A 26,405-nucleotide genomic window follows, 5' to 3' on the forward strand; every position below is an offset into this window, starting at 1 on the left:
TTAAGGACACTTGGTCCTGAAGTTAGGTTGCAAATTCAAAAATTAATGACAGGTAGTCCTTAACTTTCAGTTACAAGTTCAAAAGTTAAGGATACTTGGTCCTGAACTTAGACTTACAAGCTCATAAATTAAGGACACTTAATCCTTAACTTAGAGTTACAAGCTCAAAAATTTAGGACATTTAGTCATGAAGCTAGAGTTGGAAGCTCAATACACTTAGTCCTGAATTTAAAATTACAAGTTCAAGACACAAATGTAAGCAATTAAGAAATAATGAATACATTTAGGGACTTACACTTTTTTGCGACCTTTCCATTTCTCCTTGCCCAACCACCCTATGAATTTCTTCAATAAGTTTTTGTCATCTTTGGCATAATGAAAAATACATGTACGAGTATATTTTGATTTTATCCAGCCTGTATACTTAGGAGTATTTTCATTGTGCGCCATCGATGTTCCTCTTTTTCTTTTCTGTTCAAAAGGAGATTTCAATTAAGCTTCTTATTCCTTTTTCCTCGACCAAGCTCTTCTTCAACATTTCCTTCAACCTTCATAGACAAGCCCTCATCAATGCTCATTTGTGTAGTCGGAAGAGTATGAGTAAGAATAGCAAATGATGGACCATCAAAACCAATACTATCTCTCTTCCTTTTCCTAGTATATTGGTTAACGACTTCATTTTTGTTTTGCTCTGCAAGCAACACTACATATACATTAGTTTGCTGCAAGTCGTCAATTCTATGAATTATCAAATGAAGAGACAAAAACTAAGGACATAATTTTTGAAATGTCGTGACAATTTGAATTATGAATACAATATTAAGGACACAATCAATACTTGTGTTGGCCACGCTGCCTTCTTGTATTTTTTTAACAGATAATAGTGTTGACATATTGCTTGCATTTTCTTTATCTTGCAACTGTTCTCCATGTTCGTTGATTGCAAGTTCACAAGATTCTGCAAAATATTTACAGGAGCTAACATAATTAGTACTTGTTACTAATCTTTGATTAAAACAAACATGTATAAGATGGAAAAAAACTCTGTCTAACCTTTTGCAACTGTCAAGATCATGCCAGTTAAATCATTATCTTGACTAGTATTTTTTTGGCTTCCAATATTGTCTGTAAGAGAGAGAGGTGTAGAGATATCATACGTTCCTTCTATACATTTGCAAACAATCTCACTTATGCTTGTTCCTTGGGTATTTTCTATGTCTTGAGATTGTCCTCCACTTCACTCTTTTGAAATTTCATCATCATGATAGTCCACTCCATCTTCTTTCCTTGCAGTTTCAAAAGATTCTGTAACATTTACAATTAATACTTGTTACTAATAGTTTACTAAAACTAACATTCAACATGTCATGAAAATTCCATCTAACCTTGATTGGCATCATTTTGATTTCCAAATTTCTCTTTAAGTGAGAGAGGTGTAGATAGATCATATATTTTTTCAACACATTTGCATACAATCTCACTTATACTTGTTCCCAATGGATTATCTAAATCATGAGATTGCACTCCAGATTTACAAATTATGTCTGTTACACTTGTCTCTTTTGGATTTTCCTGGTCTTGACATTCCATTCCATCTTGAACTTGCACTCCATCAAAAGATTCTACACACATTTGTAATCACAAAAAAGTTTATATGTATTATGCTATTGAATATAAATTTCAATGATAACAAATTCAAAAACTGTATCTAACCTTTCCCAATTTCGATGCCAATATCAGTTTCATCTTCTAGATGTGCATCTCTATAATCGCTTTCATAATGATCTTCTACATGCACATCTATATCATCACATTGATCATCAACTGCATCTTTGCTAATTGGAACACTAGGTTCTCTCTCTATGGTCCTTTCATAAGTTTTGTCAAGAAGCTTCAATAAAGTATCAATCTTTGATCCTAGGTTTTTCTTTAAAGCCTGTGAGGTAGTATTTAAAATAAGAATCAGAATGTTAGCTGCTTATAAGTTACGGACATTGGTCATTAACATAGAGGTACAAGCTCACAAATTAAGGACAAGTGTTCCTTAACTTAGAGTTACAAGAACAGAAATTAAGGACATGTAGTCCTGAGCTTAGAGTTACAAGTTAAAAAGTTAAGGACAGGTAGTCCTGAACTTCAAGTTACAAGTTCACAAATTAAGGACACTTGATCCTTAACTTAGAGTTACAAGCACAGAAATTAAGGACATGTAGTCCTTAACTTAGAGTTCCAAGTTCAAAAAATAAGGACATGTAGTCCTGAACTTAAGTTACAAGTTAAAAAGTTAAGGACATGTAGTCCTGAACTTAGAGTTATAAGTTCAAAAGTTAAGAATATGAAGTCCTAAACTGAGAGTTACAAGCTCAAAAATTAAGGACATGGTGTCCTTAACTTAGAGTTACAAGCACAGAAATTAAGGATGTTACCTTGATGTCATTTTGAATCCTTTTTTCTGATAAAGCTATTTTTTGATGTATTCTAGTACATTCTACCTCCATATCCTTTTTGAACTTCTCCGATAATCTCTGAATCAAAAACCATAAAAACAAAAAAGTCTCTTAAGCAAAAATAAGCAAATAAAAAACTAATGATATTCAAAGATAGAAAACCTACGTTAACAATTTCCTTAAGCAAGACTTCATCAAATTGTGTTGAAGGCATTGAACTTTGATCTTGAGACAATGGCACATGCATACTAGTGGGCTCCGCATCTACTTCAGAAGAAAGAAATGGTACCATCTCGAGCAACTGATACAACTATTATATAAGAAAAAAACGTAAGTATTCAGAACTAAAACACATAAACAAAAAAATAGCTAGTAATCCTGTTAACTTACTTTTTCATTATGGAAGTACTTTTTACATAGGGTGTCATAATATGGAGATTTCATATCTGAATAACTTAGCATCCGGGGGAACCCACATTCTCTGAAGTTCACAAATTATTTTTCCTGAAAAATTAGGAATACTTCCATAATCCAAACACAGAAGGCGAAAGGGAAGCCAAGTATAGTATAACTGTCCTTCTCTTTATCTTTCTCTTTCTCTTTCTCATTCTCTGAAGTATTTTGTTTGGGCTTCAAGCAGCTCTTCAATGATTTTAGTAACTTTTCATAACAAAGAGAGCCCCAATTGAAAGAAGAGCAGAGTTCATCGTCATCTACGATTTTTATTACCCGCTCAGACACATTTCGATTCTTGCGCTTCCCCATCAACACAGATTTAACAAAATAAATTGTTGCCAACTTCACCGCATCGTCATGGCTGCCTACAAATGATGCAGTTGTACCATATGGGTGACTAGTAATAAAATGCCACAAATCGCCTAACTCGATTCTATCCTTTCCAGGGAAGTAGACTTTCGAAAGCCTATTCTCTCTTTCACCTAAAACTTTGAAGTCCACTGAAGAAGAACATTTCAACCCAGTAATTATCTGGAACGCTTCACGTGTAAACTTCACTTCACGATAAAAAACCTTGAATGTCATTGAATGCGAGTCATTGCTTATAATTTCTGAAAGCAACACAGAATGAATAAGTCTACCACAGAACTTCACACCTTGTAATCGGAAAAAATTTCCGAAAACACCATCCCTCAATTTCTTCCATTGCGTGTTCGACAAGAAACTTTTTATTGTTTTCTTATACTGAAAATCTCCTTTCCAATAGCTCATCGAATTACGCCAATCATCAAACTCGAAAATACGATCTCCTTCCACTAGCACCTTACAAAGAAGGAAATAGAACGTAAACATTAGGACTATTTTTCTGAAATGTCCTTAATATTTAAACTACAAAACTAAAATCCAGGACCTAAGTAGATGCATCTTTAATAGAAGAACAGTAAACTAAAATTAGCTTACAAATTCTTAGGACTATTTTTCTGAAATGTCCTTAATAATTAAACTACAAAACTAAAATCCAGGACCTAAGTAGATGCATCTTTAATAGAAGAACAATAAACTAAAATTAGCTTACAAATTCTTAGGACTATTTTTCTGAAATGTCCTTAATATTTAAACTAAAAAACTAAAATCCAGGACCTAATTAGATGCATCTTTAATAGAAGAACAATTAACTAAACTTAGCTTACAAATTCTTAGGACTATTTTTCTGAAATATCCTTAATATTTAAACTAAAAAACTAAAATCCAGGACCTAATTAGATGCATCTTTAATAGAAGCACAATTAACTAAAATTAGCTTACAAATTCTTAGGACTATTTTTCTAAAATGTCCTTAATATTTAAACTAAAAAACTAAAATTCAGGACCTAATTAGATGCATCTTTAATAGAAGCACAGTTAACTAAAATTCCTAAACACAGCTAGCTTACAAATTCTTAGGACTATTTTTCTGAAATGTCCTTACATAATCAATATATTGATTGAACCACAAACACATTTCAATACCAAAAGGTTCTCAATAACTTTCTCACAAAAATCTGCACCTTATTCCTCAACGAATCAAGTTATAATCATTATTTTGGACATTTCACACATACTTGATGACAAATACAGCATTGATCACGATTATAGATATACAAAAAGAAAAATGCATAAAAGCAGAATCGAAAACATACTAGTACGCTGGTTCGTTGCAGAGAAGATGACAAATGAGAAGAGATTAAGTTAGACAAAGTATACGCAGAAAATTATTGTGGGCTGGGCAGGAGCAATATTGAGGGAGCGAAATTTTGGCTCTGAACTTCAATCGAGAGAAGAGAGTTGCATGCAGAAACGATATTGAGGGAGCGAAATTCTGCCTATGAAATTTTGGCTCTGAACTTAAATTAGAGAAGCGTATAAAGGAAGGGTTTGGGAATTAAAAAAATAGAAGAAAGAGTAAAAATGTCTTTTCATATTAATTTTAATAGAGTAGTGGCTATTTTTGCTCAACATTAGAATTGGTGGATAAAAAATAAATACCACCTTATTTAGTGGCTACCACACGCGATTTTTACTATTCCATTCGTAGTTGTTTGATGCAATGAAAAAGGAGGGAATTGAAATCGGCAAGGAGTACCGTTATGACATATGGATTCCTTATGGTGCAGTAAAAGAAGTGACAACAACTCGTATGAGCGAAGAATTAATTGTTCCAAGGAATTTGAAATTACCCGTTGCTAGGTATGCATGTGATGATCTAAAATATCATATTTAGATTTTAATAATTAATTATGTGTTTTAAAACCTCAAAAAATATTATTTATCATTCCTTTAATTGCGTGCATAATCCGTATAATTTTTGAAAAGTTTTTGTGTGAAAATGAATTAAAATGTAAAATAGAGCCTTAAAACTCAACTGAGTTGACATTGGTCAACATTTTTAGCAAACTTACTCAGATCAGTGTTTTGACAGTTCTGATAAGTCCGTATCATGATTTGAGACTTGGGCATATGTCCAGAATCGAATTACGAGGTCCCTAGTCCGAGATATGGAATTTTGATGAAAAATAAAAAGCTTGAAAGCTTAATGATTTTTACGAAATTACTAATGTTGGATTTATTGACACCGGGTCCGTATTTTGGTTCCGGAACCCGGTATAGGTCCACTATAATATTTGACTTGTCTGTCGAATTTGGTGAGAATCGGAGTTGATTTAACGTGATTCGGACGTCCGGTTGTAAAAATATAAGTTTTAAAGTTTTCTTGAAAATTTCCTTTGATTTGGTGTCTGATTCGTAGTTCTAGGTATTAGTTTGGCGATTTGATCACGCAAGCAAGTTCGTATGATATTTTAGGACTTGTGCGCATGTTTGGTTTGGAGCTCCGAGGGCTCAGGTGAGTTTCGGATAGGCTACGGGATGATCTCAAACTTAGGAAATCTGATTTTCTGCAAACTTCAGGCTTCTAGTGTGTTCTTCTTCGCGTTCGCGAAGGCACTCTCACGAACGCGAAGAGCAAATTGGGGCTAGCACGTTTTGTGCTTCACGTTTGCTACAAAGTGAACGTGTTCGCGAAGGCCTGAGGTGCAAAGCTTCACATTCGCGAAGGGAAAGAGGCTAACCGGGAAAATTGCGTTCGCGTTCGCGAAGGGCATATTACGTTCACGAAGGCCAAGCCAGGCAAGCTTCGCGTTCACGAAGTAGCCCTCGTATTTACGAAGAGTAAAATTGGTCATCAAAATTTTGTGCTTCGCAAACGCGAGACACTGACCGCGTTCGCGAAGGGTAAAAATCCTAGAAACAGAACTTAAGTTCTAGAAAATGGGATTCGTCCCATTTTCAACTCTTTTCCATTTTTGAGCTCGGGTAAGGCGATTCTTGGGCGATTTTCACGGAAAAATATTGGGGTAAGTGTTCCTTATCCTATATTGATTATATTTCATGATTCCATACTTATTATATCATAAATTCGTGAAATTTTGGGAGAAAAATCAGATTTTTATAAAATCTTCCAAAAACGAAAATTTAAGATTTGAAGGTCCATTTGACATCGAAATTGGATAAATTTTGTATGGTTGAACTCGTATCGGAATGGGTGTTCGGATTTCGTAAGTTTTTTCTGAGATTTGAGATGTGGGTCTCACTGTCGAATATTTTAATAAATTTTGGTTAATTATTCAAAAAATTAGTAAATTCCTATGATTCGTATTGAGTATATTAAATTGTTTATGAATAGATTTGAAACTTTTGGATACAAATTTAAAAGAAAAAGTTGTGGTCGAGTAATTGATTGGAATTTGCAAAGCGAGGTAAGTGTCGTGGTTAATCTTGACTCGAAGGAATAGAACTCTTAAACTATTTGTTATATGAAATGCATGTGAACGACGTATAGGCAAGGTGACGAGTGTCTATACGTCGTCAAATTAATTGTTTGCATAATTACTTGAAAAATCATAAATCGTTTTAAATCATGAATTAATTGTTATAATAATTATTTCTCTCCTATTCTTTGTCAAATATTAATTCTTGAATTCCTGCAATGATTGTTACATATTATTTGATTTATGTGTCTTAATTGTTATTTGACATTTAACATACTAAATATTAACTGCCTACTTTCTCCATGATTTTCATAATTAATTGCTAATTGCCATTATTTGTTCATAAATAAATTATAATTATTGTGTGTCTTGATGCTTAATTGTTTCTCATTGAACGTGGTATTTATTGGAATAATTTTTATTACATTCATGAGTTGTTTAAAGTTATATTGGTGGAACGGGTTGCACGCCGCAATGTAAATGAAAGTATATATATATATATATATATATATATATATATATATATATATATATATATATATATATATATATATATATATATATATATATATATATATATATGTATGTATGGGGGATCGGATTGCACGTCGCAATAGACTTATTAAAAAGTCTATATTGGGGGATCGGATTGCACGCCGCAATAGACTTATTAAAAAGTCCATATAGGGGGATCGGATTACACGCCGCAGTAGACTTATTTAAAAGTTAATATTTGGGGATCGGATTGCACGCCACAATAAACTTATTTAAAAGTCTATATATATTTGATTAAAAAAATATATGAGAGGATTGAAAATGAATATATTGTGGGAGCGGTTTGTAAGCTGCAACGGAAATTGGTTGAAATAATAATGGGTTATGACTTATGAGTTGACTTCAATTAGTGTAAATGAGTTAACTGATTTATTTCTATTATTTGTTGTTGTTATCAATATTGCGTACAATTTAATGTAAGTGACCCGGCTTAGCCTCGTCACTACTTCATTGAGGTTAGGCTCAACACTTACCAATACATGGGGTCGGTTGTATTGATACTACACTCTGCACTTCTTGTGCAGATTTCAGAGTTAGTCCTAGCGACGTACCATAGACTTGCTCGGATTTCAGCTACCAGAGGAGACTTGAGGTATAACTGCACGACGTCCGCAGTTATGAAGTCCCCGTCTACTTTACTTTAGCCGTGTGTTTGTTTTCAGACAACTTTATTTTATTCACACCTTTATTTGTATTATTCTAGAAGCTCGTACACATGTGACACAAATTATGGGGTGATATTTAGACACCGTTATTTTATGAATTATTCACTACATTTCGGACTTTACTTCCGTATTTAATTCTTTGTTATTAATAAATTTAAAAATTATTTTAAAATGAATAATATTATTTTAACAGTGGCTTAACTATCAAGTGACATACTGCACTCATCGAGTATGCTCCAATTTATGAATTGTCCTCATTCGTGCTTTAATGCAATTGAACTATGAAGCTTTAGACATGTAATTATGTCGATTTAATTTAGGCTTTTTATCTTTTTGGATTCCACTATACTTTTGGTGCAGAAACTGATAAACATGGTTAAATAAGGCAGGGACAAATCGAATGAGGGACTTCCAATTATTTTTTCTTTTTTGAGATATTTTTTTTATTACTGGGTGAATGACGCTTTAAAGAAGGAAACACTGCGGGAAGGAAACTCTTTAAAGAAATTGTATATGAGCCGTAAAGAAACTATAGTTATAGCGGGTAAATTACAGACAATTTTAATAAATAAGTTTAAAAATACCCCAAAAATTTCCTTGTCAAAACCCAAAGCCAGATTAGTCCCAGGTGCAGAGTGCCGCCGATTCGTTTCCCGCCAAAGAATAAAAAAAAGGAAAAATAAATAATAATAAAAAAAATGATGCCCTCCTTTTCATTTTTCCTTATTCAACCCCAAAAACTAGCCCAACAAATAGCAGAACTTCAATTTGAAAAATAACGAAGAAGAAAAAAGTAGACCTTCAATTTGAAAAGTAAAAAGAGCAGACCTTCAAAATCTACAACACCAGAGAGCATCTCCCTCACACTATAGGGTCCCTTCTACCACAACCGGCCGCAACAGACACCATCTTTCCTGCTTTACATTCTGAATTTTCATTTTTGGTAAATATTTTTATGTTTGATTATTTAAGCTTAAATTAAGCTGGCAATTTTTCCGAGTTTATATTGACGGGTCTGAAAAAGCGAATTGCTCTTATGATGATGTTTTCACTAATATGATGTGTTTCATTGGTTCTTCTCTTTATTTCAATTTATAATTGGAAATTAGTACTTGTTGCTTCATTCAATTGCTGTTGGCTTACTTGTTACTTGAATCAGTTGTTGTTTACTATAGTAGAAGTCTGAACCGGCTAACACTAAATCCTAAATCAGTCTCTGAATACTAATGCCTGTTCTCTCTCAGAGATGGATTCACCAAATACTGATCCTCTCACAGACCCATTTGCAGAAAACAATCTTCAGGTTCATAGCAATATTACTTTATCCAATCTTCAGATTTTTTATTAACTTTTATTTAGAGAATGTAACTGTTTTTGGGTGTTTGCTCTTGCAAAAAATCTACAGCCATACTTCGTGCTGCACAAATCATCAAAGTCTTCAGAATCTACTGCAAAATCTCCTGGAAAACCCCGGAAGAGAAAACTTGATTCTTCCCCCAAAGTATCATCAAGCAATGAAAATACCAGTGATGACTTGAAAATGGAAGCTTTCTACTGTGTGTGGTCAAAAATTGAATCCAAGATCAAGGTTTTTCTTCCCCTAATTTAATTTCACTTCAACGGGTGTTGGATAATTTCATTAGTCCAATTGAGTATAAGGCAGATGATGCTAAATTACTTGTTTCTTGCTGTTTGAAAAATTGAATTTTTAGGATGTTTTGACGAGTATAAATGCTGATGTGTTTGATGAAATCGGACAATGGGTTTGTGAATCTTTTGATGAGATTTGTTCATGTAAAGGGCCCGTTGATCCATCAACTTCAAGCCTTCCATACCCTTTTGTTAATAATGGCGGTATAGTTAAAAAGCTCTTCACTGGTCTGGTTTTTACCAGTAAGTCCCTCTTTCATTTCTTTCTTTTATTGTCATCCACTTTTAAATGATTAGATATATAGATTGCTAAAGCCTCAAGTTCTGCTGATTGTAACATATTCTTTCTAAAATCTCTTGATTTGTTTTTGAAAAAGATCTTCTATCTCAATTTATCCAGCAAATTTGTGGCATTTTTCCCAGTGTTATTATCAGATCATTCCATTACTCTCCCACTTCCTCAAGTTAATATGCAATGTGCTGGTGGAAAAACTGATTAAAATTAACCATTTGATGCCTATTTGGTTCACAGTTGTTAATCACTATACTTTTGAAACTTGAATATTGACTTTTGATGTCAATGTTTGCAGAGAATATCGAAACAGTCGATGACATATTAACTTTTGCTGACCTTGGTTCAAACTTGAAATCTCGTGGATACCATGTCGCTAATATTTCCTCCTTGGATTTTTCTACCAAGAATGGCATTGGGGGTTGTCTAAGAGGGTTGCTGAGACAATTGCTTATGGTTGATGTAGAAGTAAGCAGGCAGAAGTCTATAATGATGTACATCATTGATTTAAACTACATTTTTATATGATGTTTATCTTTTACAATAACCTTCGCTCATGGTTTTGGTTCTAAGGCAGCTGAAATGTCCCTTCTAGCATCATGGTATAACGGCCACGGGAAGTATGAGAACCCCGTGGTAGTGATTATTGAGGATTTGGAGAGGTGCTCTGGGACTCTCTTATCAGATTTCATCAATATGTTGAGGTACTGTCATTTAATTGTTCAAAGCGTCTCATTTTAATTTCATTGCCGTATTAAAACGGCTTGCACAAAACTACTTCCAGATGGTGTATTTTATAATTTTAATTAATCGTAGCTGGGGTTAGATTGCTTATTTATGATAGATTGAAATGTGTATTGGTTTTGGAACAGTAGGCCATTAATCTAGGTGGGTGGAGGGGGTATATGTCATCTTATAGCTCATAGTAGGAACTTCTTGCATATAACATATTTAGTGGGCGTTTGGACATAAGAATTGAAAAATTCCAAAAAATAGTGAAATTTTTTTAAAAGTGAAAATGGTATTTGAAAATTAGAGTTGTGTTTGGACATGAATATAATTTTGGGTTGTTTTTGAATTTTGTGAGTGATCCGAGTGAAAATTTTGAAAAATAACTTTTTGGAGTTTTTCAAATTTTCGAAAAATTCCAGAATTCATCTTCAAGTGAAAATTGAAAATTTTATGGCCAAACACTGATTTCGAAAAAAAAGCAAAAGATTTTCGAAAAAGGTGAAAAAATTCTTATGTCCAAACGGGCTCTTAATGTCCATGTTGTTTTTCAAAAGGTGCATTTAATATGCCAAAAGGTTCGTGCAATAAGTGTCCTAATTTAGAATGGAGTTTGGCGGCAGCGCTGACGAAGTTTGGGAGCAAAAATATGAGGCTGCAAGTCGCAGATATGCATAGCTTATATATAACCACAAAAATTTAGGAAAGAAGAATGAACTGTTGGCCTAGTTTAAGGCAGGAATTTTCCTGTTTAGGGATAAAGCTGATTTTGTTGTACCTGCTACAAGATATTTCTGATGATGCACATATTAACTACATCAGTGCATGATTTCCGGCGGAGCTTTACCTCATTTCTTTTTCATTTTAGAGTTCAGTTACCAAATTATGCAGTTGGTATTATTACATGTTGTAACACTTCCGCATAGTTAGACTTGCCAATAATAATTTCTTTTATCAGTGAATGGGCTGTTAAGATTCCAATCATCTTAATAGCGGGTGTTGCAACAAGTGTTGATGCTCCCAGAAATTTGCTCAGTTCACGTGCACTTCAACATTTGTCTACATCGATATTCACCTTGAAATCACCTGCTGAAAGGATGGATGCCATTATTGAGGCTGTTCTGGTAAAAGATTGTGCTGGCTTTAGTGTTGGCCACAAGGTGGCGACTCTATTGAGGAACTATTTTTTAAAACAAGAAGGAACAGTCACTTCATTTGTTAGAGCCTTAAAGGTCTGTGACATATTTTTGTCTTTTTTTCTTGTACTTGTATAATAAGACTACTCCCATCACTTGTTTATTGGATCTGCTTTGATTAGATATCTATACGTACTCATCCAGTCATCTACTTACAAGTGACTAAATTCTTTTTCCAGATGGCAATAGTCCAACAACTTTCCATTGAGCCTCTTAGCTTCATGCTCAAGTTTTCAGTTGATGACGGAGATAATAAGGTGAGAGCTGTTTCATTAACTTTACATTTACAGATTTCTCTTTTTTGCTGTTTGGTTGGTGTCTGGGTCTAAATGAGGCATGGAATTTTGCCTTAAAGAGGTAAAGGAAAGCTACTGTTCTGTTAGCTGTTCAAACTGCAAGTACTTTGAACTTTATTGGATTTAATCCGTATATTTTCTTAGTTCTTAAGAGAGGCTTTGCCGTTTCTTGAGATTGAGTTGGTGAAACTTCCTAACCTCGTTGAAATTCTTCAGACTGTGGCCTTAATGTAACTTAACGACTGAGGTCTTATATATGATGACAATTTAATGTTGGATGATAAAGAAGACATGTGATTGATGCTTTTGCTTGAATATGTTTCGTGGTGGTTTTACATTCACATTAGTAACCATGTGCAGATCAAGTTGCTTCAGCTGCATCCCTTGAAGTGACAAAATCCTATAACTTTTTTCACCTATGATTTTTAACCATTTCAGAGGTCGTGCAGTGAGGAACTTGCTAAATTGCCAGAGGCATTGGTTAAGCATGCTTTCGATCTTCCATCGTACAGGACTTTTTCAGTACAACGGTTTGTGTCATGATTTCCCTTTTTCTTTTGTGATGGTTGCTAAGTGGAGCATATGTCAGGAGTATGTCTCTTAAATAGCCATATTCATCTATTAGCAGGAATAATCATGTAGAACCAAATGTTATGACTCTAGCCCATGGATTATCGGAACTGCAGAGAGTGCAGAAAGTATGGAGATCTCTCCTTATGGTAAGGTCTTTACTTTTTTTTTGTTCTTTAAGATTAATGTAATTCATGCCCATGGTACCTAAATCTGGTGAAGATATGATATGGCCAATCATCCTCTAACTTTTCATTAATGTTGTTAAATTTCATGAATCCATATAGTTAGAATGTCTTCATCATTTGATTAATGAATTGTGGCTAAATAGTTGGTTCTAGGAACTGATTCATTTCTCTCCAACTTCCAGTATCATTGTTGAAGTGCTTCAGAAGGATATCATGCTACCCCACAGTTCCCCAGTTGACAATTTATCGAAATACTGTAGTTATGGAGTCGAAACCTTGTTTTCTAAGTTGAGTACTTCAAATAAACGGCTATAGCTTTTCTGGATTTGCTTTTGCTTCTATAATTTGTACTTTTTGCGGTTGCTACCAGAAGAAAGATCAAAGCTTGAGCCTGTATGCTACAAAACCAACCACCTTCTTAATATAGCATTATCTCTTTTCAGTTTGTGTTCTTTGGAAGTTGAGATTATTTAGAAGTTCCAAGGTTTGAAAGCTTATTATTAAGTAAATCTCTTTGTTGTGTCCTGATTGTTTCTATTTGCTGCCTGAATATCATGAACATGCTCTAGTGTGGCTATTGAATGAAAATCTAGTTGTTTGTGCAAACCTTGGAAAGGAGTTCTATTTCATAGCTAAATTGTTATTTTAGTGCTTGCATGAAGCTGGAAGATATCATAGAGTTGCACTGATGGACTTGTATTGGGAGGCATTGGATCCTGGCTTGTACAACTCCAGGTCATCTGATAATAACCTTGAGAGTGCAAAATGCATGAGCTTGTTGTCAAATAATCATCATCATTTCAGACAGCAAAAGGCTGATTTTACAAATCAGGTCATCCGCAAAATGAGGTAGGTATGCCATAGCTTATTTCCAACATTTAGCATTAACATGTTGTTTCTTCACTGGGAAAAGAAACAAAGAAAACCCTCACAGATGGGATTTCATCTGGCGACAAGAATGCACTTGATGTTTATGCATCCACCTGTTATAGTAATTTCCTTTTATGTATTGCTGTAAGGAGACGACTACTGCATTCAAAATAAGATTCTTCAGAAGATTGTGTAACAGGAAAAGTAAAAAGGTTCTGTATTTGTTGTGAAGCAAAACATTTGAGAATTCTAGTAATTGTGGATGTGAACTATCCCACAGTAGCTAACTTTGAACTGATAAAAGGTTCCTGTAAATCATTTTCTGCATCCTGCCTCTCTCTCCAACTCATCTGTTTGATACTTGAATTTTCATGCCAGGGACTTACCAGCTGCAAAGTTATCTCAGTTGCTTAAGAGTTGGGAGAGGCTCACTGATGGGACAACGGAGGTATTAACTAGCTCATTTTAAGCTGACACCCTCATTTTACGTGAACAAGGCACTTGTGGATTACATATGGCGTTCATGTTTCTAGAATAAAGGCGGAGAATGTAATTAAATATTAGATATCAGTATTACAGAACTAGGAAACTAAATTACCCAACACAAAGGATCAAAGAATACTCAACACAGATGCTAATCCCAAATATATTCTTCAGTCAGAAAATTTATGAAGAAAAGCAGAGATATAAAGTTTGAAGTTGAAGGAAAAGTTTCATAGCTTGTAAAAGTCTTCTTCAGGAGCTTCCTAGACCCCGCAATTGCCTTCATGATCTTTTTCTTTTCTTATTCTTTTCATAAGTTATTTGAGAACCCCTTGGAGAGTGCATTTTGCGTAGAAAAACTCCAGGACATATGCTATCTAAGATACAAGAGAGAAAATCAAAGAAAGATAGGAGATGGGAGGGAGCCCGTGAGATGCTTTAAGATACAGAAAGAATAAAGAAAATCTGAATCATGCATTCTAATTGTCCTTTTGATAGTTCTACTATCCTTATGCTGTCTGAGTATACTTAAGTTTAATAATAGAGTACAGCAAATCGTTTTGAATATTTTTTGCCTATCAAAAGAATAATCCCTAAATCTATTTCTTTCTTAAATTCATCTCTTCATCCTAAAACTGTCAAAAAGCCTATGGTCTGGCTGTGTTTATTCATTAGACCACGGGAGAAGGTCCTTATCATTTAGGATGATGAAATGTTGTAGCACAGGGTAAATGCATAGTTGCCCTTTTTCAATCTTTATATGAATCTCTGAATGGATATATTCTTTGCGTCAATCTAACTTCTAAGGTGTATTTGTTCTGTTTAGAACTGCGAATAGCATATCTTTTTTACTGCTGTCATAAATAGGGTGAGGATCTTTGGGAGAGTGGTACTGCAATTATCATCTACTTGGGTAAAATAATTCAATTAAGCAGAACTTTTGAATCAATTTTTGCCTGAGTGTGCTTTGAATGTAGCTATATTTGGTGTATGGCAGTTGGAGTCCATAGTTGTCTACAGCTAATAGACTTGTAAATGGATTAGCAATCTGCTCTGTCTTATGCTTATGCATGTTTAGGAATTTAGGACATCTACACTGAGCTATTATAACTTTCTTCCAAGAATTGGATTCTTTTCGTGCATTATAGTGCCGTCTTAATATTAGCATATTGTCATGTGCCTATCAATCATTATTGTGTATGATTATTACTTTATTAGTAGGTTTTACGACATGGTGGTCATTTTTTTAATTATTTTCGTGAATGTGCTGCGAAAGAACCATCTCAGATTATTTAGGCTACGGACCACTACCCAAATACTTTTTAGCTCCTTTGCAGTCTTTCTTGAGATTCTTTGGACTGAAATCCTCCTTAAAAATGGTGTTAGGGACTATTATATTTATAGTAGTTATTGCCTTCAGTCCCAGTTGCTGATGAGCCAGCAATAAAGCATTTGAGTTTCTCTGTGTACCAGACTACCACAAAGAAACTTCCCAATCACATCAATCTTTAACATCATTTTCTTAAGGTGTATGATCCCCTTTAGAATAGTTATAAATTCATGAGAGATTCTAGATGGACCCGGGTTCTTCATGTCCCATGTAGAGATCTCTATACAGAGTTACCCGGTGCCTGTGCTAGTGGGAGGTAGCAAGTATCTTGTGGAATTAGTCGAGGTGCGCACAAGCTGGTACGGACACCGTCACACCACTGTTATCAAAAAAATGATTTCTATATTAACAATTAATAAAATTTAGATAACTGGGTATACATTATGCAGTGCATAGATAAGGAGTATAACAGGTATATTTTTCTTCGTATGATAAGAAGAGCCTTGAGCCGAGGGTCTATCGGAAACCACCTCTCTATCTTCATAAGGTAGGGGTAAGGTGTGCGTACACTCTACCCTCCCCAGACCCACTTGTGGGAACACACTGGTGTTGTTGTTGTTGATGATGATAAGAAGGTAACACAGACAATGAATAGTATTATAATGTGACAGCAGAAGTCCAGTGCACGTAGATACTTTATAGAAGTGCTTGCTTAGCCTGCTCTTTAGTTGAAGAGAAAAGAAAGAAAGAATTATCCTTGTTTAAAATGTCAATCCAGCTTCCCTGCATCATTGGCCCTCGGGGATTTCTCGGTTATCAAAAGAAAAAAAGTGAATTCTTCTTTAACATCAACTGCTCTTACTTTTTCGATATTCCAACATCATACTGTTTGAATGAGATTTTCCCAACAGTACGTTGGTTATTTAATTTGCTCGTCTGGTAGGGAAGGCAACTAGGCAGCTCGTCCAGGGTGGAAGTTTATTCAGATTGACTTATTTGTTTGATTTACACGTTTGGATTTCTCAGCAGTTAAATCTTACCATCATTATTCTAATCCTTGCTACAAGTTGATTTTTGTGTTCTGCCATGCTTAGTCTTATTCTGTAATGTTCTGGTCATTGCTTCAGGTTCATGAGAAGATTAAGGAACTGCAGTTTCAAGTGGTATCAGAGGATGACAAAAGTCGCAGAGCAGAATTAACAGATATATCGAAGTATGTTGTAAATTCATAATACTGTGTATTCTATCCTCATGCAACGTAGTTGGACTAATGAACTCAACAGTCATTTATTTATAAGATTTTGCATCCAGCATATTTGTTGTCCTTAGGCAACATGTGTGAGAAGGCACGGGAGAAAATATACTATTGATAAATTGTTTTACTACAATACAAGGAGCCCTATTTATATCTATATTCTACACAACATATACTACTCCTATTCCGATGTGGGACTAAGTCTCCTATATACATTAATTCTTTAACACTTCCCCTCAAGCCGGTGCATATAAGTCATGTACCGAGATTGATACAAATATAACTAATACGAGGACCAGTGAGAGACTTGGTGAAAATATTTGCAAGCTAATCATTTGACTTTACAAACTTCGTAACAATATCTACCGAGAGTATCTTTTCTCTAACGAAGTGACAATCAATCTCAATGTTTAGTCCTATCATGGAACACCAGATTTGATGCAATATGAAAGGCAACTTGATTATCACACACAAGTTCCATCTGATTGATTTCTCCAATGTTCAATTCTTTGAGCAATTGTTTGATCCAAACTAGCTCACACGTTGCAATAGTCGTTGCTTGATATTCTGCTTCTGTACTAAATCGAGCAACCACATTCTGTTTTTTGCTCTTCTAGGACACCAAACTACCTCCTACTAAAATACAATATCCGGACATAGAACGTCTATCAGAAGGTGATCTTGCCCAATCAGCATATGTGATCCAACTATCTACTCATGGCCTCGATACTCAAACAACAGTCTTGTGCCTGGGGCTGGTTTTATATACCGAAGAATTCAAACAACTGCATCTTAATGACTATCACAGGGAGAGTCCATAAACTGTCTTACAATACTCACGGGACAGGAAATGTCAGGTTTAGTCACTTTGAGGCAATTCAACTTACCAACGAGTTTCCTATATCTTTTGGAGCAGAATGTCGATAAAACACAGAGTGACCAGCTTCACTACGAGTCATGCAAAACTGTTGAACAACTATGCTAAACTTACCATACCTAGCTCGAGGGGCTCTAATCCACTTCTTCTTCAACTTGAATTTGAGTCATAAAATAATTATAACATATAGCTAATTCATATCTTTAGCCTTGAGCTCTTCATCCCAATTAGCAACTTCTTTATTTGCACTTGATGTCCAATGACCTTGTTCTACAACTCTTTAGCTTGAGATCTTTTTAATGGCCTTCTTGGAGATTCCAAAACTTCATCCTTTTCCTTGAATAGAGTTAAAGTTCCTAGGATGCTACTTCCCGACCAATTTGTAGACCCAAACTTAGTACACGGCACAGATACTTCGATACTCTTGGAAGATGTGATCTTAATGATTATTATACTTATAAAATTAACTAACTTCATCAATTTAATATAAAATTAACTATGTTGTGACTTGTGTAACAGGAGGCATATTAATCGACGTAGCCTACATGCATGCACATCAAGTGAAAAAGCTATGACTTTGGCAACTAACTTGATAAGGTATGGGCACCACAAACCTATATCCTCTACCAGTTGTATCAGTGCAGTGCTTGATAATGTGAATAGTGGTGTTGGATATACTGTTTATCTTCTTGCTTTTCTGTCCTTTGAAGAGAAGTTTGTTGTTATCTAACATCATTAAGCAGAATGTGATCTTTAGCCAGCAGAAAACTTAGAATCTGTTAAAGGTTCGCCTATTTTTGTTTATATAATATTTGGCCTAGAATGTAGGCGTTATAAAGAAGCATCAATAATCTTATGGATCATCGAAGCAGCATAGGAAAAGGTGCTAGTGTAATGTCAGGCATGCAAAATACATAGACACTCTAAATTTGGAATTTAAGGTACATTAGAAAAGACATTACATGTGTATTCTTATAAATGTGCGATTTGTGGGAAGAGGAGCCCGTGGAACGGTGAAATTAAGGAGCATACTCCGTCATTTCATAGTTTTAAAATAGTTTAAAAGTGAAAAAGAAAACTACGTCTAAATCCAAGCTGATAATCTTTCTTCCCGATTTAGGAATCGTTAAAATGGTAAAATAAAAGAGATTGGAAACTTGTTTGATGACCTTTGTTTGCTATAAATGACTGAATATTATGTTTAAAAAAAAAAAATCTATCAACTAGACTTCAATCTCAAGTCCACTTGTGTTGCCTATATCAATCTACTTTATCCATTCCAGATGTTTATTATATTAATTTCTACTAGAAGAGAAGATGCATAGAATTTGGAAGTTGTGTCGCATTGTGTCTAGTAAAGTGAAAGGACTGTCTAGAGCTTAAAAGATAAATAAAAAGACAAAAGAGAGAATGATTGGACATGTCATGTTAGTGTCTGCTTATTCTTGTTAATCCTTGATCTCTTGTCAGAAACTCAGCTCCAGTAGTCACTTGATCCCTAATGAGTAATGACTTTTGTAATGTCCTTCAGTATTGTTATAACCGTTTAGCATCTATTGCAGAAAATGTGCAAGTTCCTTGCCAGAATGGTGCTTCTTGATCTAAGTTTCAGAGTTTTTATATCTCGTATGTGCACACAATTCTTCCGAGGAAATTTACTTTTCTAAACATGCTAATCAATGTTGTACTTCTGAGCACTCAAACCTGTGAAGAAAATGAAGAACTTAAGAAGTGATGAGGAAAAAAAAACTTAAGAAGTGATGATCATCATGTACCTTTAAGATGCTCTTCATGTTTGATTGGCCTTTGACTGTATTTTTAAGGTTTATGGCTCAAAGAAAGAGTTACTGAACATATGACTTCATAATGAAGTGAAATTAATTTTGGTATGATCGTTCCTTTTCAATAAATAAATTTAGTTACAGCCAGTTCACAACACTTAAATAAGGGAAATGGTAGTGGAGACCAGCTTTCGCGGGCTACTGCAAAAAAAAATAAATCTAATAGGGTTAAACCAATTTCGGGTTTTGTATCAAACAGCTTTTTGCCTTTAGCTTTTATTGGTGGAGTAGCATTAGGGCTTGCTAATCCTACACTTGGTTGTCTTGCTGATAGATACTATCTATCCAAATTAGCACCTTTGGCATATTAATAATATCAGTGATGAAGTAGGTGCTGCTGCTGAAGCTTCGCCTGTTGGGCTTTCTGGTCTTGTATGAACTCCAATTCTTCTCTTCCATTGTAGTTTTTGTTTCTATTTTGTTCTTCACTCCTCAATTTTCCAATATTATTTTGCTGCTAAAGCTTCAACCTCAAGAATTTGTCACAGGGTTGGCTATACTTAGCTGTATGCCCACAACACTATCTAGTTGAGTGGCACTAACTCGGCTAGCAGGAGGAAGTGCTGCTCTTGCTCTTTCGATGACTTTAACATGAAACCTTCTAAGAATTCTGATTGTACCTTTTTCAGTTTCCAAGCTCATAGCTGTCGGGGTTTGGTGTGTCTATCCAAGCTGAGCAGTTATTCAGAAGTCTTGTTCTCACACTTCTAGTTCCTGGTATCATAGGGAAGGCTATACGAAATGTTTCAAGGGTGTTGCTGAGTTTTCCTATAAAACATGTTTTGTCGATGCTGAGTTTTGTCCTCCTAAGACCCCATTTATACAAGAGCAGATCAAGGTCACTGCTTTTATTGGTTAAGCCAACAGTTCTTCTTCTGGTTGTTTTATTAAGAGTGCTTCTGCATCTCATCCTCTTTGCTTTTAGTGCTCCGGCAGTACCATGACTCTCCACTATTTCAGGGGGTAGTAAATCATCTTTTTCAAAGATGCAAAATATTAGTGCCCTTTTACTTGTTGCAACTTGCAAGCCAGAAAACTCTGCCTGTGATGGTAGCAGTAGTGGAACAGCTATAGCTTGGCAGTGCTATCGCTGCATCTGGTTTATTGGTTCTTCCATGTGTGGCGGCACATTTGAACCAGATCATCATGGACTCTTTTGGTGAGATTTTGACTTCAAAAAGAGCGTGCTTTGGATAATTTGAAGACTGCTTAAAATCATCTGAAGGTCCCAGATGGTGGGTGCTATACATTGAAATGTTTTGCTGTTTTCAATAAGGAACAATGCACATGTCAGCCCATTATTGAAGGCTAGAAGTTCTAATAGTGAGGTTTGGTGGTTTTAAAGAGTGTGGAAGCATTGGACAACAAGGGAATCGAGAAAAGGACAGCATCTGGTGGTCCTCTCTTTGTGCTTGCAAGGATTAACAAAACATAGTAGTACTAGTAGTAGTCATATATTTATGCATCTATCAAAATTAGTTCTTGGTTTGTCTACAGTTGAGTCAATAAAAGGAGGAACAACATAAACATTAGACTATTAAAAGTTTTTGTTTTGCCGCCTCCCTTGCCAATGCGTCGACTACTCTATTCTGCTCTCTGAAGGTGTGCCTAATCTTCGGATATCCCAGCTGCTAAATCAGTTGCCTGCAATCCACAATACATGGGTATCTTGAGTCCATGGAAAAGGGCCAGCAGTTATGTCAGAATATTTGTAGCATTGTGGGGGGGGGGGGGGCATGTCCAGAGTAGCCCAGGATGCAGACCCCTTTATTGCTTTGGAATACGTTCCCTGTGCCTCCTTTCCCAGGGTTCCCTTTTGAGGCCCCGTTAATGTTAGTTAATATATCTGGGTTTTAGGTGGATCTCATCTTAGATATATTATTTTTTTAAGGTGCATACTGTTGTGTGTAAGGACAAGTACCGTGGTTCTTGAAACATCAAATTCTTTTGAATTTTTTTTGTTTTATAAAAAGTTCTTCACCACTTCTTACCTTTTATCATGATCTGCTTATGGAAACAGGGAGAATATGCATCCCATTGAGTGTGTCCCATTTCATGAACTTGTTTGCTTCAGGGATGTTGACAAACTCCAATCAGTTAAGTTTCCTCGGCTTGGTTTGAAGATATGAGCATTAATACTTTTTAAAGTTGGGGGCTACTTTTTTTTGAAAAAACGAATGCAGAGACATCTGTGTTTCCTTCAGAGGTTTTGGTAGTTGTTAAAATGTTGGTGGTGCTTCATCCACCTAAATCCCTTCTTCTATCATGCACAAGGATTATCTAGTGAATGTAATTGTTATAACTGTCTGAAGGTGAACACTGTTCTTTCACCATTTAAAGCTTGTCACTAATTACATTGTACACATTATCTTAATTGCAGCCAAATTTCAGGATGGCCTTTGTATTGTGTCCTTATTCTAGCAGAATATAGATAGTTCAATTTTGGATACTATGAGAAATTATAGAAGTCGTCACTCTCTCACTGCTCTCTTCGTGAACAAAATTATTTGTTAGAAGAAAAAAGAAGAAATGATATAACTCATGCTGTTGGTACTCACTTTATGCATATTCACTTTGCGCTTTTTTCTTCCCTCAGTGGTTGTGGACAAGAAAACAAGGTGTATTAAGATATAATCCAAGTGCAATGTTCATGTGAAATATTAAATTGCTTATAGTTGCCCCCAGTTTGGATTTTATCGCTCAGCTATTCATGTTTGAGTTGACAACAAATTTATTTTGCTGTAATTCTTCTGTTGGCTGTGGTTTGATGTTCATTTAGTTCTAAATGGTTGTGTCAACAGACTTAATTCTGTGTCATTTGCAAGTTAGAAGAAATTGTTATTGTGCTTTGCTTTACTATTTTGGTCTTGCATTTTGATTGTATAAATGACTTTTAGCTGTATTTTAACATCAACAGTACTATTGAGAAACTGTGAAATGATTTCTTAGTCTTACCAATATTTTATGCTTCTACGCAGGCTTTGGTTGGTGATCCCAGAAGAAGAGTTCAAGTTGATCTCTTGGATTTCCACAAAATTCTCAAGTGTGGATGCTGCAGCAAGAGTGTGGGTACACTAGTACCATCTATGCATGACACCTCAATAATGTAAGCTACATGCGCTCCTCCATCTATTGTTACAATGATGATAGCAGTTTTTACTTGTGGTATGTTGCCACATTTAGGTTAGATGGTATTTCCAAATAGGAAGCAGGCTAGCTTATAATTTTATGTTCCATTGAAGTGCCGTCATTGTACGTGGGCTGATGAACTGTGCTACTTAGTTGAACCTTTTGTTGTTCTTTTACACTAATATATTATGCTCTTATACCCATGAAAGACATGCTATGGAGTTTTCTGGCCTTTTGATCAGAAGGCATCTCTTGTGCTACTCCTTTACTGTGTATGCATCATGTGGATTTTTATTTCTGATTATGCATAAAATGGGTTTTTAGTTGTTAGGAAATTTTGGCATCCATTTGAGGTTCACATGATTTCATTTTTCATATGCATTATTTTTTACTAAAATGATGTTCATCACACCATATTGTTGTGCCAACCCAGTTGGTGGTTTTTTGGATGGAAAGGATTTTCATTAATAAACTGAAGGGAAAATGTAATTTTATAATTTCGCCACATTCAAATGTTCCATTAGTAAATTTTATGCTTTCTATAGAAATTATTCTCGCTGCAGTGCTTAATTTCACATGACATTAGGCTGAAGATTACTCCGATATCATATACAGGCAACTTAATTTGTAAACTTTAGATTGCATATTTATTCAGGTAAGAAACTGCTATCATATAGTTTTCTACCAACTTTGTAGTGATATGAATGTTATGCATTTATGTGGATTAGCTGGAGAGCTGAAGTGTTTTGAATCTGCTTTCATAGGTATACTCTGGCGCAGGAGCATGGTGATCTCATCAATCTTCATGACTGGTTTCAATCTTTTAAAGCAATTATTTCTAGCTCAGGAAAGAAAGGATTGAAACAGTTGGCTTCACCAAAGAAAAGAAAGGACTCCAGCAGTTCCCAAAACAATTCTGATGCATTGAGCCAGTATCCTTTGTCTAGCTATAATTACAGCATTTCTTTGCTTTAAAACAGGTGACACATTAATCTGGAAGTACACAGTTCTCTTGCTGTCTACTAAGCATTTGTGTTTACATCATCACTCTCTGTGCATTTATCATAACTTATAGGCCAAACCCATATACAACCCACTCAACTTGGCTCCATTTTTCATTTTGGCACTCTATCTCAACCTTGTTCCATTTTGGCCCTCCAACTCTATTTCTTATGTTTCATTTTAACACGAAAGCTGAAACCAGTGCAAAAAAATATAGCGCGTGTGTATACACAAATCTGAGGTGTAATAAATATCCAATTAAATGTTGCCACCTGATTTTTTCATTCTTTATTTCATATAAGCTTGAAGTTTGAAGTGAATCCATGTCTCAAAGAAAATTATTTTTTCATAATGGAATGAATATTTATTCTTGTGGATTTTAAGTTGAACTGAAAGTATCATGGACACCAAGAAATCCGGGTCGGGTATTTTAGTATTGACCCGTTTGACAAGGATGAACAACATTTAATTGGATATTTATTACACCTCAGATTTGTGTATACACACGCGCTATATTTATTTGCACTGGTTTCAGCTTTTGTGTTAAAATGAAACATAAGAAATAGAGTTGGAGGGCTAAAATGGAACAAGGTTGAGATAGAGTGCCAAAATGAAAAATGGAGCCAAGTTGAATGGGCTGTATATGAGTTTGGCCTAACTTATATGGTGTCATTACTTATTCTGAACTTGTATGCCACTTAATATTCCCTTTTTATGATGAGAGCTTCATCTTCCTTTCTCCTGAATTCTAGTAATACTCGTCTTCTGTTCAAAGTAAGTCTGGATAAATTCTATGAAGTTTCTTGTTTGCCTGTGTATATGTATAGTATCACAAATCAATTGATTAGGTGTTGTCCCTCCCAGATGGGCTCATCCAGGAACCTCTCGTAGTTTTCAGGGATCGCAAAAGTTTCTCGTTCTGCATCTTATAGGCTTCTTTCTTAAACAATAGGATTTTAAGTAGATCAAAACGTTAAGTTTGATTTGTATTACTAGCAGAAAGAGGGAGAAATTGCATTAGTGTTGAAGTTTTGAATTGTATTGTTTGTTTGATATGTAATACATCAGTTACTAGATCAAATGTGATTACTTGATGAAAAACTTGATCAAATAATGGGATGCGTGCAAATAGATCTTTACAAAGTCGGAAAAAATAGAAATCAAAAGAATAGAAGAATTCAAATGACAAAGTTCGAATTTCCCTTTGATGACTAGTCACAGATAGTCTTTCATAACGTGTATGTTATTGTGGTCGTGGATGGACTTAAAACATGGTAACCCAATGGAACCATTTTAAATCCTTGACTTAATGCTGTACAGAGCAAGGTTTTGCAGGGCTGTCATGGAGCTGCAGATTACAGGATTGCTTCGCATGCCAAGCAAACGACGCCCTGATTATGTGCAAAGAGTGGCGTTTGGAGTGTAAAAGTGTGATGCTACATTATGTGGATGAGGTTTTTTAATTTACTCTTAGATGTCTTCTGCATCTCCTATTTATACAAACCAGTAATCCTGTTAAGCCAGAGAATTTTGTTCACCCTCTTAAAAGAATGGCATGACATTTTAGTCAACCAACCCTTTCTGAAAGTGTTTTTTTAAGTGGTGTACAACTTTTTCAAAGTAGTGCATTGGTATGTCTGAAAAGATTATCTTTTGCCGCAAGGGCACTGGTTCAAGGGCAGGAAAGTCTCCCGTTCAATGCCCACCCTTCCTTAATAGCCTTGATTGATAAACAAATACTCTCTGTTCTGTCTTCTGTAAAGAAGGTGATGGACGGAGTAGAAAACACTTGCAACTCTTTACTTCAAAAGTTCTCTGCTGTCATGAGTAAAGAAGTATCATCATGTCTTGCATCTTATGCGGGTGATCATTGGTGGCGGCGGGGGTGGTGGCTTCATCGGAGGCAGTGCTGCAGCAGCAGCTGCTCCTTCTGGTGGTGCAGCAGCTGCAGAAGCACCTGCAGCTGAGGAGAAGAAAGAAGAGAGTGATGATGACTTGGGATTCTCACTCTTTGACTAGATTGGCATTATATAGTAGTACAATTTAAATAGCTCTGCATCTTTTGTCATTGTCACTATGTTGGCCCTAGATTTTTGCTGTTTAGGTATCTAATGACATTGTGTTCTATGGTTCTTTGACTTAAAGCTGAGTCGCTTATCTTTTCATTTCCTTGCGGCTTAATACCTCACCGGGACTTGGTACTTTGGCAAGTTAGCTGAATGTCTGGTGTTGAACTCTAAATAGACTCTTAAGACTCAGAACACTACTAGAATGCTGACTAACTAGAAAAGCTAGGCATATTTATTCTCTAAATCTGACTAATATCGTATTTGGCTGATGAAGAATAGGACAGATTGGTCTTACTTGGGACTACATATACCAAGATCCGCTTTTATTATATGGACAAATATATACTTTTATAAGTTTGTAGAATTAAGCTTCTGATTTTAATGAAATAGATATTTTACTCAACTGTAACAAGAAACAAACTTCTTTTAAATTATGCAATTTAGAGACATAATACCAGAATGTTCTTAGCTGAATTAGTGCAGTGGTAGCTTGGTTCTGATTGGGGAGTTATCATAAATAGATTCTTCAGCTAGAAAAACTTTACAATGAAGGGTGTGTTTGGTACGAAGTAAATTATTTCAAAAGGAGAATTCATCTCCCTCTACTTGACATACCCCACAATTGCTCCTTAATCATAAATAGATTCTTCAGCTAGAAAAACTTTACAATGAAGGGTGTGTTTGGTACGAAGTAAATTA

The 26,405-nt window shown here is 35.2% G+C and overlaps 2 protein-coding genes and 1 pseudogene across 4 annotated transcripts; 2 read left to right on the top strand and 1 right to left on the bottom strand.

Annotated features, from left to right (window-relative positions):
• Positions 1-2,942: 2,942 nt before the first annotated feature.
• Positions 2,943-3,755, bottom strand: LOC107806013 (uncharacterized). Its single transcript, XM_016630127.2, has one exon. It carries the CDS (start codon positions 3,753-3,755, stop codon positions 2,943-2,945), a length of 813 nt encoding a protein of 270 aa, XP_016485613.2.
• Positions 3,756-8,671: 4,916 nt separating this feature from the next.
• On the top strand, positions 8,672-25,781 carry LOC107779344 (origin of replication complex subunit 3). Of its 3 annotated transcripts, none has more exons than XM_016599744.2 (18): positions 8,672-8,872; positions 9,174-9,232; positions 9,335-9,517; positions 9,642-9,822; positions 10,170-10,339; positions 10,445-10,575; positions 11,559-11,832; positions 11,976-12,053; positions 12,531-12,622; positions 12,718-12,811; positions 13,500-13,699; positions 14,099-14,168; positions 16,661-16,746; positions 18,185-18,262; positions 21,527-21,602; positions 22,485-22,612; positions 23,400-23,567; positions 24,958-25,781. In XM_016599744.2, exons 2-18 carry the CDS (start codon positions 9,176-9,178, stop codon positions 25,061-25,063), a joined length of 2,172 nt encoding a protein of 723 aa, XP_016455230.1. In that variant the 5' UTR covers positions 8,672-8,872; positions 9,174-9,175; the 3' UTR covers positions 25,064-25,781. The 3 variants fall into 3 exon arrangements, 2 of the variants coding, with proteins under 2 accessions (XP_016455230.1, XP_016455231.1); XM_016599745.2 differs by having other exon boundaries at positions 12,721-12,811; XR_012705091.1 differs by lacking the exon at positions 21,527-21,602.
• On the top strand, positions 19,581-20,601 carry LOC142176486 (putative sodium/metabolite cotransporter BASS4, chloroplastic; annotated as a pseudogene).
• Positions 25,782-26,405: the final 624 nt, after the last annotated feature.

The sequence above is a fragment of the Nicotiana tabacum genome, chromosome 22 (genome assembly GCF_000715075.1).
Source record: "Nicotiana tabacum cultivar K326 chromosome 22, ASM71507v2, whole genome shotgun sequence".
In the NCBI taxonomy this organism is placed as follows: domain Eukaryota; kingdom Viridiplantae; phylum Streptophyta; class Magnoliopsida; order Solanales; family Solanaceae; genus Nicotiana; species Nicotiana tabacum.

Bases quoted from the DNA above. Each gene is read 5' to 3' on its own strand.
- LOC107806013 (XM_016630127.2), bottom strand. From the start codon at position 3,755: ATGTTTACGTTCTATTTCCTTCTTTGTAAGGTGCTAGTGGAAGGAGAT.
- LOC107779344 (XM_016599744.2), top strand. From the start codon at position 9,176: ATGGATTCACCAAATACTGATCCTCTCACAGACCCATTTGCAGAAAAC. The intron at 10,576-11,558 runs GTACTGTCATTT...TTCTTTTATCAG, and splicing joins GATTTCATCAATATGTTGAG to TGAATGGGCTGTTAAGATTC. The intron at 16,747-18,184 runs GTATGTTGTAAA...CTTGTGTAACAG, and splicing joins GAATTAACAGATATATCGAA to GAGGCATATTAATCGACGTA.